The sequence below is a fragment of the Meleagris gallopavo genome, chromosome 24 (assembly GCF_000146605.3).
Source record: "Meleagris gallopavo isolate NT-WF06-2002-E0010 breed Aviagen turkey brand Nicholas breeding stock chromosome 24, Turkey_5.1, whole genome shotgun sequence".
NCBI lineage: Eukaryota > Metazoa > Chordata > Aves > Galliformes > Phasianidae > Meleagris > Meleagris gallopavo.
In genome coordinates, this window is record NC_015034.2 from 2289874 (window position 1) to 2302513 (window position 12640).

Consider the following 12640-nt stretch of genomic DNA (forward strand, 5'->3'; position numbering starts at 1 on the left):
AACAGCTTTGAAAGTGACTGCATGCTTTAGTGCGTACAGAAGGAAAGCCCATGCACTGTAACAGGTGTTATCAGGTGGAGTTTTACATTTCCAAAAAGCTATAGAAGTGAAAAAACGAGAGGCTCAGAATTCTCACCAACCCCTCCATCTGAAGAGCCACTGTGAAGGTGAAGCTTTTAGTTCCAAGGAAAACAAAACAGAGATCACCTCTCTAGCTATAAGGCAACCGAAGTCACAAGTGTTTCAAAAAGCTGAAGCAACTATAGCAACTAAAATTGGAAAAAAGAACCACTGCCAAAACCAGCACAGGAAACCCCGCTCACACTGGGAAATCCCACTCACACCAGAACATCTGGTCTGCTCAGCCTGCACTGTGAAGCCCTACACAGCCCAGAACACAGCAGATACTAAATAAGCTTACCTAAAGGCTAAGGAAGTACAGAAACTGCAGTAAGTATGCAGAGGAAACTGTTCCCACCAATGCTGACCACTGAGGTGTTTGACCTGGAGACTCATTTATATCCAGAAAATACAAACAGTTAAAGCAGAAGTGACACCAAGTAACTTCACAAGATTTTCCCAGCATGTTTTGTGGTTGGGTTCCTTTTTGTGTGTTTTAACTGCAATGAGTCCACCACTTTTTTAGGGTGTTTTTTTGGTCCGTATCACGAGCATTTGCTCATCCTGCTACGACAGCAACTCAGCATGCTCTTCTGCAACCTAAAATTCACTTCTACACATCTAATGTACAACTGTTTGAGGCTATACCAAGGCTATCACTACTAGCACACTAGCAAACAAGCAATAGCTAATGGACTGTACAAAAATGATGAAAAACAGAAGACACTACAGGGACTGAAGGAACCTGAAAATCTCTTGGTTTAGAAAGATCTGAACTACATCTTTTCAGGAACTTCCATTTGCTCTCCAGAGGGATACGTGCCTCCTTCTGATGATGCTGAGAGAACACACTGCTGAATGAAATTCCTGCTGGTGGGGAGGAGATAAAACCGTTTGGATAAATTCCCATTAGCTATTCCTCAGAATCAAAACAAAAAAAAAACACCACTGGTTTTCTGTTCCAAATCTAGGAAGCACTCAGTCCGTTTTTCCTCTCATTCTTCTCTACTACTGTACTACAAATTAGGCTGCAAAAAGCTTGTTCCAGGCTCTCCCTTTTCAGTCTCAAGTTTCATTATTCGCTTCAGTGGTTTTCCTCAGACAGTACTTCAAAAATATCATCGTTTTATGATGGGGCCCCTAAAACACCTTCAGAACCAAGCACTGCATCATTCTGCTGCTGGAGTGAGCTGAAGCAGTTAGGGGAAAAAAACAAAACAAAAAACACTGTCCTCTACAAAGGTCATAATGAAATTCATCAGCAAAGTTTGGTAAAGCACCCAGCACATTTCAAAACCATTCCTTGCTAAATTATGTCACCTCCAGATTGTCTTCTTTTGATCTCCACTGTCATATTTTACACGCAGTGCCAAAAGCCATTACAATACTCTAACACATGCCTACTATGCTGTCCTGTCTTCTAAAACAACTTGCCATCTGCTCCCCACAAGGCATCCAGCCTTCTAATAATTTGACTTGGATACTGCAAGCTGCAAGGGCTGAAAGTTCAGAGGCTTAACCAGCTGAAGTGCATCAGAAAGACATCCTGTGCTCCTCAAACACCTGGCCTCATCGTGTACTGTGTTTGGTAGAGCTATAACGTAAATGAAAAGACGTTCAAAATCATTTGTATCTAACAAGAAAATGCCAGTTTTCACATGTGAATTTAAATGCCAGACTGTTAAAATTCAAAGCCCCTGCACTTTGCCTACCTGCTGACCCAGAAGTTGTTTCAGGAGAGGATGCGTTTTGCACATTGCACGTTGCTTTTTCATTCCTCTGACTGGATGAAGAATTAAGCTTCTCTTGTCCTTTGACGCTTATTTCTGCTTTGTTACCAACTCCCTTAGGAAAAAAAAACAAACCAACAACACAATACAAAAAGATTTTGTCAGCCTACTTCAATGCATTATGGCTTCCAGGCATACTAATCTATCTGCAGTCAGAACAGAAACCCTTCAATGCAACACATGTGATCTATACTACTGAACTGCTTCTTTGCAAAGCTTTCCATCCCTCTCCATCTCCCCTTATATACAAGGAAAAAAAAAAATCCAGCGACTTTTCTAAACATTACCTTCTCTATAATGCTTAGGATGAAATAAATACTCTCCAGGTAGAGAGGCAGAAGAAGGAGGCAGAGAAATAGTCCTAAACCTTTTCCTTACACTGACTGCGAGAAGCTGCTGTGCACCTGAAGGAAGCTAGGAGGCAGAACTCATTTTAGAAGTCTGTTATGCAAAATGTAATAATTAGTTCTCAATACTTTAAGTAACACTTTTGTAATTTCATCTGCTTTCCCCAAATAAACTGATTTTTAAGGTTTTCAGAGAATTGCTCTGTTATTTCAACTAGAATTAAACAGCTTCAGTATTCTGAACATCTCATCAGCAAATGTGACCGTCTGCAGGGAGCTCCTTGGCCAGCAGTCAATACAGTCACAGCCAGAGGCTTTGGGATGCATTGAAATTAAAAGCTGAATGCAACAGAAGACTGTTGGAGCATCCTGTCTTATGTCAGATTTCATCTCTCCAACCAAAGAAACGTGCACTGTGAAAGTATGGCAAGTGCTGCTTTAAGCTCCACAACAAGAAAAACTTGGAATAACTTACGAGAAAAGGAGTCACTGCACAAAGTACATACCTTAGTGGAATAAACAAACTGATCGATGAGTTTTCCATCCCCAGCAGCATTTTGAAGAGCAAAAACCTGTTCAATTTTAACAACCGGAGACATGTTACATTTTTGAAGATCCAAGTTGTGCATGGTTATCGAGGCTGGTAAGGATTTTCTAGCTGCAGCTGTTTTCCATGCAATTTTCACAGGTGGTGGCTCCTCCTCTTCCGCACTCGACTGCCTCCGTTGGCTCTGCCTTCGCAGCTCTGCACTGGAAGGTGATCCTGTTATCACATTGCCATGCTCTGCCTGGGTGTTCAACGCTGGCTTTGGACGCCGGTTCTTCTTGGTCTCCGATTTAGAAGCAGCAGTCTTTTTGGCTTTTGACAAAACCTCCTCTGGCTCTTTGTCTATATAAATGAAGGTGTATTGTTCTATCCTTTCTTCCCGAGTCATTTTCAACGCTTTCTCAGCGTGGGCAATACCAATATCCCACTGAGCACGCTCTCTTTGTGGCCTTGGTTTGCGAATCTTAAGGAACAAAGACAAGCTGCTAATTACACTGAAGCATCCTGAGGGTCCCTACATCTCTAAGGCAACAGATATAAGTTTGCTTTCCATTTACGGGATACGTTTGAAAGGTAGACAGCGAACCCCGTGCTCGGAATATGAGCAGACAGTGGTTGGATTGAATGACCATCACCACTGAAAGTGCCTGCCCTGATCTATAAACTCAGGAAAGACAAGAGCAGACAGCATTCAAAGTCCAGATTCTGCTATGAGATGAAACCTAGTTTATCTACATTTTAAATCCTCTGTATTTTTCCATACAAATCCTTCTCCTTCCACAACAGTACTCTGATTAGCATAACTACTGACTTAAGTTCTCCGTCTACGCAGAAAAGCGGTTAAAAGTGAACACACAGATCCTACTTTTATTTAATATTCTCACAAAGATGTAAAGTCACCTCCTCGCCCAGGCTGACAGCTGTCACAAGGAACAAAGTTGAGCTATCAAGCTCCTCAGCGGAAAAGAAGGAGCAGGGTAACATTTTAGCTACCTCCACGAGTAACACTTCTGCCAGCAAAATGCAGACAGCCCTTTACACAATAAAGCACTGCTGTTTCAGAACTGCCCCCACGAGTTTCACTTTCACAGGCACCGCAGATACCCCTCTCCACAATTAGTGTTCATCATACCTTCTGTTTCTCAGAATGGTTGCTGGCTTGCTTAGCAGCCTCTGCCAATAACTGCTCGTATTGTTTGTGTCCTTTGTACTCCCGAACTCGCTTCTCGTGCACCCACGCCCGTTCTGGCTGGTTGCTAAAAAACTGAACATGGTATTCACGGGCACCTGAAATTGAAAAATGCTAGTAAGCAGTTTTATGAATGCTTCTTTTGGTTTAGTTTACACTTTCCTCCTCCGCACCGCTCAATTGCTGCAGTTGGAAATACCAAGGTTAGTTTGGAAAGTTCAGAAATAAGACAGGCCTAGACTCAGAGTAGTTCAGGATGGGAAGATAAATGCACCCTGCCCACACTGGATGTTCTCAGACTTACCAGATGTCTTCTCATAAACATACTGACTTCAGAAAAGTGCTCACACCTGGTTTGCATAGGCTCCTTTGTGGAGGTAATTTTAAAGGCACTATTTTTATGCATTACAGTAATAGCCCTGTTTAGCACACGCACCAGCAGACTCCATCCCACAAAGGAAATTGAAAGATGAGATTTTCTTTTAGTGCAGAAACAACCAGAGACACCTGATGTATTCTGGCAGTGACCTTTCTCCCTTACCTCTTGTATTGATTTTGGTATGAACATCAAGCTGTGGATCACATGAAACCATGCAAGGCCACCATGGGTATGTTCCCACCTTGGACCAAACCAGATCGCCAACCTGAAACTTGATGTCATGGCTGGCTTGTGTTGGAAGAGAAGGCAAGAACTGCTGCACCTAGAGAGAACAAGACAAGCTTAACAGCTCGGATTTACACACAGCAGTCACTGATAAAACAAGACAACAACAGTGGAAAAAAAAAACAAAACACAAACACCAACAATCCTAAACAAACAAACAAAAAAACCCCACGACAGAAAATCAGAAATAAAGGTCTCCTCTGTAACTTGATAAAGAATGTTGCTTTTAGGAGAAAATAAGACAATAAATATGGCAAAAGAGAGAATCTGACACAACAGCAACTAAAAAGCACTTCAAGGAAATGGTGGCTCACTTTTCTGACAAACTAAAGAAGCCATGGTATAATTGGTAGAAAAACAGTGATAAACCAGAAAGTGTTGATGAGTAATGTACTAACCGGGGCTTCCTCCAACACTGCATCTTCTCTTGGCCTTTCAGACAGCATGCTAAGCCTCTCATTTGGTCTCTAGGAAATGGGAACAATGAAAAGGAAAAAAGGAAAATAAACACAAACAGCATAAAGGGCCAGTAAAACCAAAACAAGCACACGAATGAAAACAAACAGGAAAAATACATAGCAAGGAGAAAAGCAACCACAAGCCCAAAAACCAAGTGTGATGATTCCTTATTCCAACTTCAAAGTAGCCCTGCCATCCAGAAAACACCCTTCCCACCCCTGCAGAGAACAAGGTTCTGCTTTAACAAGCAACAGAAAAACATACAGATAGTAAACCCAAATAACCTTCCAGCTTAATAAATGTGCAGCCTCAGAGAAGCAGGGAAGGACTGATGAAGGATATCCACAGAAATGTGACAAGTCCCACTGCGTGTTGGTTATTTGCAGAGACCGCATTACCAACATCACGTTAAAAACACAACACGAAAATCATCAAACTTTAGATATCTAATCACACATAGACCCAGAAGAGAGGAAAAAACACTGCTGAAGAAGCATACTCCACCAACAATACCAGGCATACAGATGGTTGAAGCTATTATCACACTTACATTTTGTTCCTCTGGTTCTAATTTTGGAATTTTGTGCGACTTGCGCTCTTCCGATCGGGAAGAGTCATGCTTGCTACTTTTTTTCCTTTTCTCTTTTCTCCCTTCATGTTTTGCCTTAGCATACTCACTCGCTTGTACTTCATTTAAAAGGTCCCCACAAAGAGAGGACTCAAACAATTCCCTGCCGTTCTGGATAGTTTTGGTTATTTTTAGTTTGATTTCTGGTGAGCCAGTCTTCTTTGGAATCACCGTCTGTGAAACTGAAGGTGGTGGTGGGGGTGGCTGCGGAGGGGAAGGCTTTTCCAGAACTTCGTGTGGCCTCGCATTCGAGTTTTCCACGTGGTAATACTCTGGGGGACTAAAGTTTCTAACTGTACCAAAACCATTGGCAGAACCATTGGGATATTGACTGTACGTCTGGAATTTGGCTTGAGGTTCGTACACGTTGATGGTGGCCGGGTAGCCGTTAGCAATGGGGGGCAGATCCTCCGCCGTGGGTGTTGGGTACTGAAAGCCTTGCTGTAGGGCAGCTTCGTATGGTGTCTGTCCACCATCTTCAGCAATGTCACTGCTGGCATCAAAGGCATCCTCCTGGCGGATGTTGGCTGAGTCAATGAGCTGAGGTGGTTGCTGAATTGTGTTTCCCATGATCCCTTGCATGAAAGAGAAAGAGAAATCCATTGTTCTGCTCCAGCATCCTTAGCTTTCCCTTTTTCTCATAGGGCCTAGAGTCAGGGGGAAAAGGAGTTCAGTCAGTGTAAAAATGATAATTGAGCAAATTAAAATGTTGAGAGAAAGCAAATGTAACGACCAATTCCCCCCTCTCCACTCATGCATTTAAAGAAGACTGGTATTACAGAACGTGAAGGAAAAAAAAAAACTATTTACCTATTTACTCATTGTTGCAGAACACTTTTTTTTATTTGACACATCCACTTCTTCCTTTTTTCCCCCCCAGTACACTTCAGGAATCAAGATAAGCACCTCCAAACACTAAGAAGATTATGAGCCCAACAGCTGCAAAGTCAGAAAAACAGTGCTAAAATTCAGACCATCCCCTCAGCCTCCCTAGCGAGGCACCAGGAAGCAATGCTCTGATGTGCTTCCATCCACAAGGATCCCCCAAACAACAGAGAAACAACTTTCTCCCCCTCCATGCTGCCACAAAGTGGGGCCACAAGCAGCCCGTCAGGCAGCTGGGGACCAGAGCCATGGATTCTCCCTATGCTGGGACCACTGGGAGATGATGTGACAGCCTCAGGACGACCCTCCCCACCCCTTCTCTCAACAAAAAGGCAGAGAAGAGCTTGCCTGGGGACAGTTATTTTCCTAATATCAAACATGTGGGGTTCTAACACTATAAAGGTTTGATTCTGAAAGCTCAGCTACTGGCTCAAGGTGTGGTAATAACCTCAGTGTTCAAGAAGGAGAAACATACAGTGACTCAAACTACAGCTAAGAAATACAAATTTGCAAGGTCAGTTTAGCCCTTCCAAAGTAAATACAGCTTTGTGTTTTTTATCCCATCCCTGTGCAGGCACAAAGGAGGGTTACTATGTCCTTCTGGTCAGGGTTTGAAATGACTCTGACACAACCCATTTTGTTCTTATTACAATCTGCACGTACTCCCCTACCCCCACATTTAATTCTTACCTTACAGCGCATCTCAATACCCTGAAGTTGCAACAGCAAAAGGATTTGATCAGAATTTTGTTACAAATGCTTTGCCAGCTTCCTCCTTGAACGATACTCACGTTTGTGTCCATCCTTGCTGCCCAGTGCTATCAACCACAGGCACACCTGTCCCCACAGTGAAGTGATTTAGGGAAACAACCCAACAGCACAATGCTACGCAGCAATATTTGCTAATTGCAGCAACTTTTAAATCTCGTGGCACTAAAACCATCTTTTTCCCCAGCTGCTCTCTGCTTATCAGCCACAAAAGCCAACAAGAAGTGCTGCTGCTGATGGGAGGGACACACGTGGTGAGCAGCACTGCCTATCAGGGTCAGCCAGCCTCAAACCACCACCACCCATTCTAGGAAGAGGAAGTGGAACTGTTTGTACTATCTACAAATTAATTGCTCCTTTACATCTGCCAAACCGAAAAGCAAACAACAGATTTCTCCCACTAGGAAGAAGTTTCACCCTAGGCTTTTTTCGTTACTAAAATCAGAATCAATTTCTTTCTTTTTAAATACCTCAAAAAACCCAACAACTCGCCTTACAAACCTGCGACTGTGCTTCAGTCACCAGGCACATCCAGTGCTGGATGAACAAAGCAGAAATGCTTTAAGAAAGTTTAGAATGGATCAATTTTCAAGTTTTGTTTTCGTTTTAAAGAAGAACTAATTCACTGTCTGCTATCCAAACACTCCAAAAGTACAATCACCCATCGAGTTTAGAACTAAGGACCAGAATATCAAACAGGACACCATTCAGAATGCTGTGCTTCACTAAAAACACACCGTGCTTTATGTCAGTATAATCATGCTTTATATTTTGCTGCTGCTAAGTCAGACTAAGAATGGAAACTCGAGATGTTTTGGGTTCTGCTGGATGATACATATTATAAAATAGAAGTAACACACTCTGCATCTCTTCCTTGAGAAAGAATCCCACTGCCTTTAGAGGACATTTTCCCTGGTGCAAGTCCTTTGTCCTCACAGTGTCTGATGCCAAAAAATGCTGCTCGTCTCAGCACACAGCACAGCTCCACTAAGCAGCAAATATGCCATGGAGTAAAGAGGGGAAAACAAAGAAGGACCTCTCTGCACAACTAATCCTCACCTGGCCAACATCGCCAGAACCAGAGAACCTCACCAGCCTTCCTGTCCTTAAATCAGCAACGCTGCCCTACCCCTTACCTGTTAAATAAGACTGTTCCCATTACACTGGCAACTCTGCCTTTTCTTGTAAGACCATCCACACTTTCAATGATGGGCTATAAACCAAGCCATGCTGTGCAGCATTTCAGCCACCACCACACCAGAGCTAGGCAGTGATGCAATACCTGATCAACACAGCCAGCAGGAGCCCTTACCCACACACAGCCGAGGAATCCTGCTGCCAGGACAGCTTACTTTGCTCAGAAGGGCTGACATAAGGTACAGCAGCACAACTGCAGTTTGCATTGAGAAGCAGAAGCTCCCTGCTAACATTTCCTTAAAGCCATCTCACCCAAGTGATGGGAAATGAGACTCAGATGCAACACTGACAGAATTCAAAACCTGCACGACAGTGCCTGGCCCTTATCTCCTGCACACAGAGCCCTCAGGTCAAAGTCTGCCCATGGTGCAGGGAGGAGCTCCCTGTATCATCCTTCACAGGGCATTTAGGGCTGGAACAGGTCCCAGAGCTGTCACCAGCCTCCGCAGGCACAAACTGCAGGGGGTGTGTGCATGGGAGGCTATCAGTGCACTTTATCTTGTTACCTAAAAAAAACTTGTGGCTTGCAAACTTCCGAATGCCACTTAAATTGGATTTAGGAGGAGTCAGTAAATATATACACATAAACTTCCCTTTCTTTAAGCACTGCTTTTCTGGAGCTCACCTGCATAAAAACAGACCTTGATTCCAGTCAATGTTTCTCAATGGGGACAATTTCTACACCTGCTTCATTCTGTGCGGGCTGCAGAAGCTCCTCTCAAGCCTTAAAGCCCAAACAGTTCTTCTCCTCCTGCAGAGCTTACAACACCAAGAGCTTCCTCCTCCCCAGTCCTGTTCTGTCACCACCATAACACACCCAGCTTTTCCCACCCTTCTCCCTTTCCACATCTCTGTATCAGCCTGCTCATTTCTGAGGCTGGACCGTCAGAGCAAACCTGCAGCCACTGATAACAACACAACGAAACCTAAACACGTCAGAATCAGAATTTAAACCTCAGAAAGGATTATTAAGTAGAAGTCACTCAAATGCTGCAATGCAAAGAACGTACCACTGTCCACAGAATACCACCAACAGCCTGGGTCTGGCTCTCCTGAGCACTTCTTAACAGAGCACTGCCTAAAAACACAAGAGAAGGCAATTTGCAGTTCTGTGCGTTCAGCTCACAGCAAAGCATTTCAGGCAGTGTACATTTTTCTCACTGGCACAACTGTTACATTATCAGATGCCCCACGTAAGCATTTAGCTTCTAAATACAACCTGCAATAGGAATCGCCCTGATACGACGCTGGAAGTGGGCCAAAAGATAAGAATACAACATAATTATTTCAAGCAATTCAGGTACGAAGTGGATACTTTTTAGTAGTATTGGAAAAGAATTTAGAAACAGAGATACCTTCAACACTGCAATTTAATTTACTAATGAGAGAAACAAGAGTTTGCTCCCCAGAACCGTGCAGCCAGCACTCCCCATGTGTCCTTTCCCAGCAAGAAGGAAAACAGGACCTGTCACTGATAAGGGAACTGCAGGCTGTTCACAAATGCAGACTGCACACGGCTCTGCTCGTGTAAGTGCTTTCATGTTGCCTGCAGGAGAATCAGAATGCAAAGAATCTGAAGAAAAAAGTAAACAAAAGAAAGGTTTCACTGCAAGGTGAATTGGGTCAGCCCAGCACAGCTCCTACAATACATTTCCTTATACCCAACACTGTGTGTTTCGCTGCCCATCCGCTGAGTGCTGCTCAGAAAGCTCTGCTGCACACATTCCAGCAGTCATGGGCTGACACTGGGAGTCCCTCTGAGCTCAGTGTTCCACCAACAAGCACAGCAAGCGAAAGCTGTTTTTGTGATGAGCATTTTGCATTTCCTTAGAAAACAACGTTCTGAGATGCTGCTACCATGCTGGAGAATAGCTGCCATCTGACACGACCAAACCGTTCTGAATGCTGCTCATCACATTTATTTATTACTCAAGGAAGTTTTTCATCCTTCCAAAAAGAGTTCTGCGGGTTTGTATAAAACACAGCAACTTGTGGGCTTGCCCACAAAACACACAGACGTGCATCTACTCACTGTATTATTGCTCAATCAGAAAGAGCTCGAAAACAAGCGAGAAAGGATTGGGTCAGTATGCAGCACACAAAGGAAACTCCCAAGCATCAGAAAATCCCACTGCTACCTATCAGCAACCAAAGCAGCCCCGAAAAGGACCATCTCCAAAGGAAGGGGTTTCAGCCAATCACAGTGGGCCACAAGTTGGACACGGGGACATTTCTCTGTGCCACCAAACCAAGGAGAGGCAGCAGGCACCTGCTAACGAGGCCCCTCAGCAATAAGTGGGGGCTGCACGCACTGATAAGAAAAACAGCATGGCACGCAAAAACTTTCAACAGTTTCCATAAATCTTTTCTGAATTAAGGTTACCACTCTGCTGACAAGCACCGTGCGGATAACCCTGCCTAAAAGCGGTTCAGGAGTTGTTGAATTTCAGGCATTGTTGAATTTGAGGCATTAAAGACTGGGCGCTACGCAGAGATGTGGAGTGTCTGCTCTGAGAACAGAAGCTGTCCTGCTGGCTCACCGACAACCACAAGCAGCACTTTGAGTCAGCCCTATGTGCCACTGCCTCGTCAGCCTGAGCTGGGCTTTCTGTCACAGCCTTGAAAGCAGAAGTTCCAGGCTGCCTGCACAACCAAGCTTGCAACAATCAAGCTCTCTCTGCACATATATAATCAGAAAGATTCTCAGATCCTCTCGTGTCCTACAGCCCCTTAATTACCTGAGTCACCAGACGCATTCACTCTCATTTTCTGCACTGTTCCATTCCAGTGCGTGCCTGCATCTGCGCTGTGCTGGCACTGCTCCTCTCAAAGCTCCACGCAGCAGCCACCCCAGCACATGCTCACTGCTATGTTTACAAACACAGCTGCTGGGCTGAAACAGACCAGGTCGTTGGGTTTGAGCGATGGAAGATGAATTCTGTCACACTTCCACACTTCCATTCAAAATACTCTCCTGCAGTGTTCAAATGATACGGATTATAGGCAGAAGTAAAATTCACATTTCTGCATCCTGTATCTGTAGTCTGCTTTGTCCCACTTTGTTCTGAACACCCCAAAAACCACAGGCGTAAACTTTTACTTCCATCCATTAGGACAAGGCCCAGCTTTCAGCTGCATGCAGATTCATTAGCAAAGAGAACTGCAGCCTGGGGATTCCTCCTGCCTTCAGTGGGCCTGTGCCAGCAGAGACTAGATGGTGAATCAGAGGCCTCTCGACAAACTTGCCTCAGTGTTTTAAAGCATGTGGTAAGGCTGATCACTTCCCTGCGTACCTTTCTAAGGGCTCTAAGTGCCAGAAGAAACAGTCATCTCTGTCATATGGTTTTGATAAAGCAGCTCTTAACAAGTTTCCCACGAGGAAATGGAAAGAAGCAACTCGGAGGGCAGCAGTAAAAATCCTATGTACTAAAAAAGCAGTAAGCTGAGTTTAGTGTAGTCATTTGGTTTTGGGAGCCTCAGGGTTGAAATGAGAACATGGAAGAAACTCTTTTGTTCTTTGAGGAGGCTCAAAAGCTGTTGTTCACATAAAACCAAAGTCAGACCCTTGTCAATTCCAAACATTGCAAGAACAGTGACGTGTCACACAACAAAGCCAACACAATAGCTGTAATGCATCTCATGTGTACCGCTTCAAAGTGAGGCAAAGCTGCAGAACTGAGAAATGCACAACAGTTGTATGGAACCAAAAGATGCACTCCTTGATCAGCACCCCGTCTGAGCTCACACAGCACACACCTGCTTGCCTTTCGAGCAGCTCTTTAAGAACACCAATGTATCCAAACCACAACATTCTCCATGCATCCCTACCAGCCACGGGAAGACGGGAACGGGCACCAGGACAAACTACAACCTCTTCCTACAGCTGCGATCACACGCTGCCTCCGGTTCAGCACACACAGAACGAAGTTATCGCTGAAATCTCTACTGAAGAGCTTCAGGCCGCCCTGACAGCTCCCGGGAAGCACGGCCGGACCGGAGAGCAGCGCAGGGCCCGGATCTCGGGGTAAGGCACGCCCGCAGCCTCG

General features: G+C 44.4%; 1 protein-coding gene across 9 annotated transcripts in view; it reads right to left on the bottom strand.

Annotated features, from left to right (window-relative positions):
- Positions 1 to 12640, bottom strand: part of NSD3 (nuclear receptor binding SET domain protein 3) — a 34110-nt gene that overhangs the window by 18875 nt on the left and 2595 nt on the right. For 2 of the 9 annotated variants that reach the window (XM_019622643.2, XM_019622642.2), the window contains exons 2-7: positions 5667 to 6391; positions 5056 to 5124; positions 4535 to 4694; positions 3937 to 4091; positions 2764 to 3267; positions 1833 to 1965 (exon numbers count right to left, since the gene is read on the bottom strand). In XM_019622643.2, the coding sequence (XP_019478188.1) occupies positions 1833 to 1965; positions 2764 to 3267; positions 3937 to 4091; positions 4535 to 4694; positions 5056 to 5124; positions 5667 to 6347 (1702 nt within the window). In that variant the 5' untranslated portion in view covers positions 6348 to 6391. Of the gene's footprint in view, positions 1 to 1832; positions 1966 to 2763; positions 3268 to 3936; positions 4092 to 4534; positions 4695 to 5055; positions 5125 to 5666; positions 6392 to 7420; positions 7826 to 8709; positions 9042 to 9604; positions 9764 to 11332; positions 12307 to 12640 lie in introns of those variants that run through there. The other 7 variants (XR_002121459.2, XM_010723122.3, XM_010723121.3 and 4 more) reach the window with 7 other exon arrangements.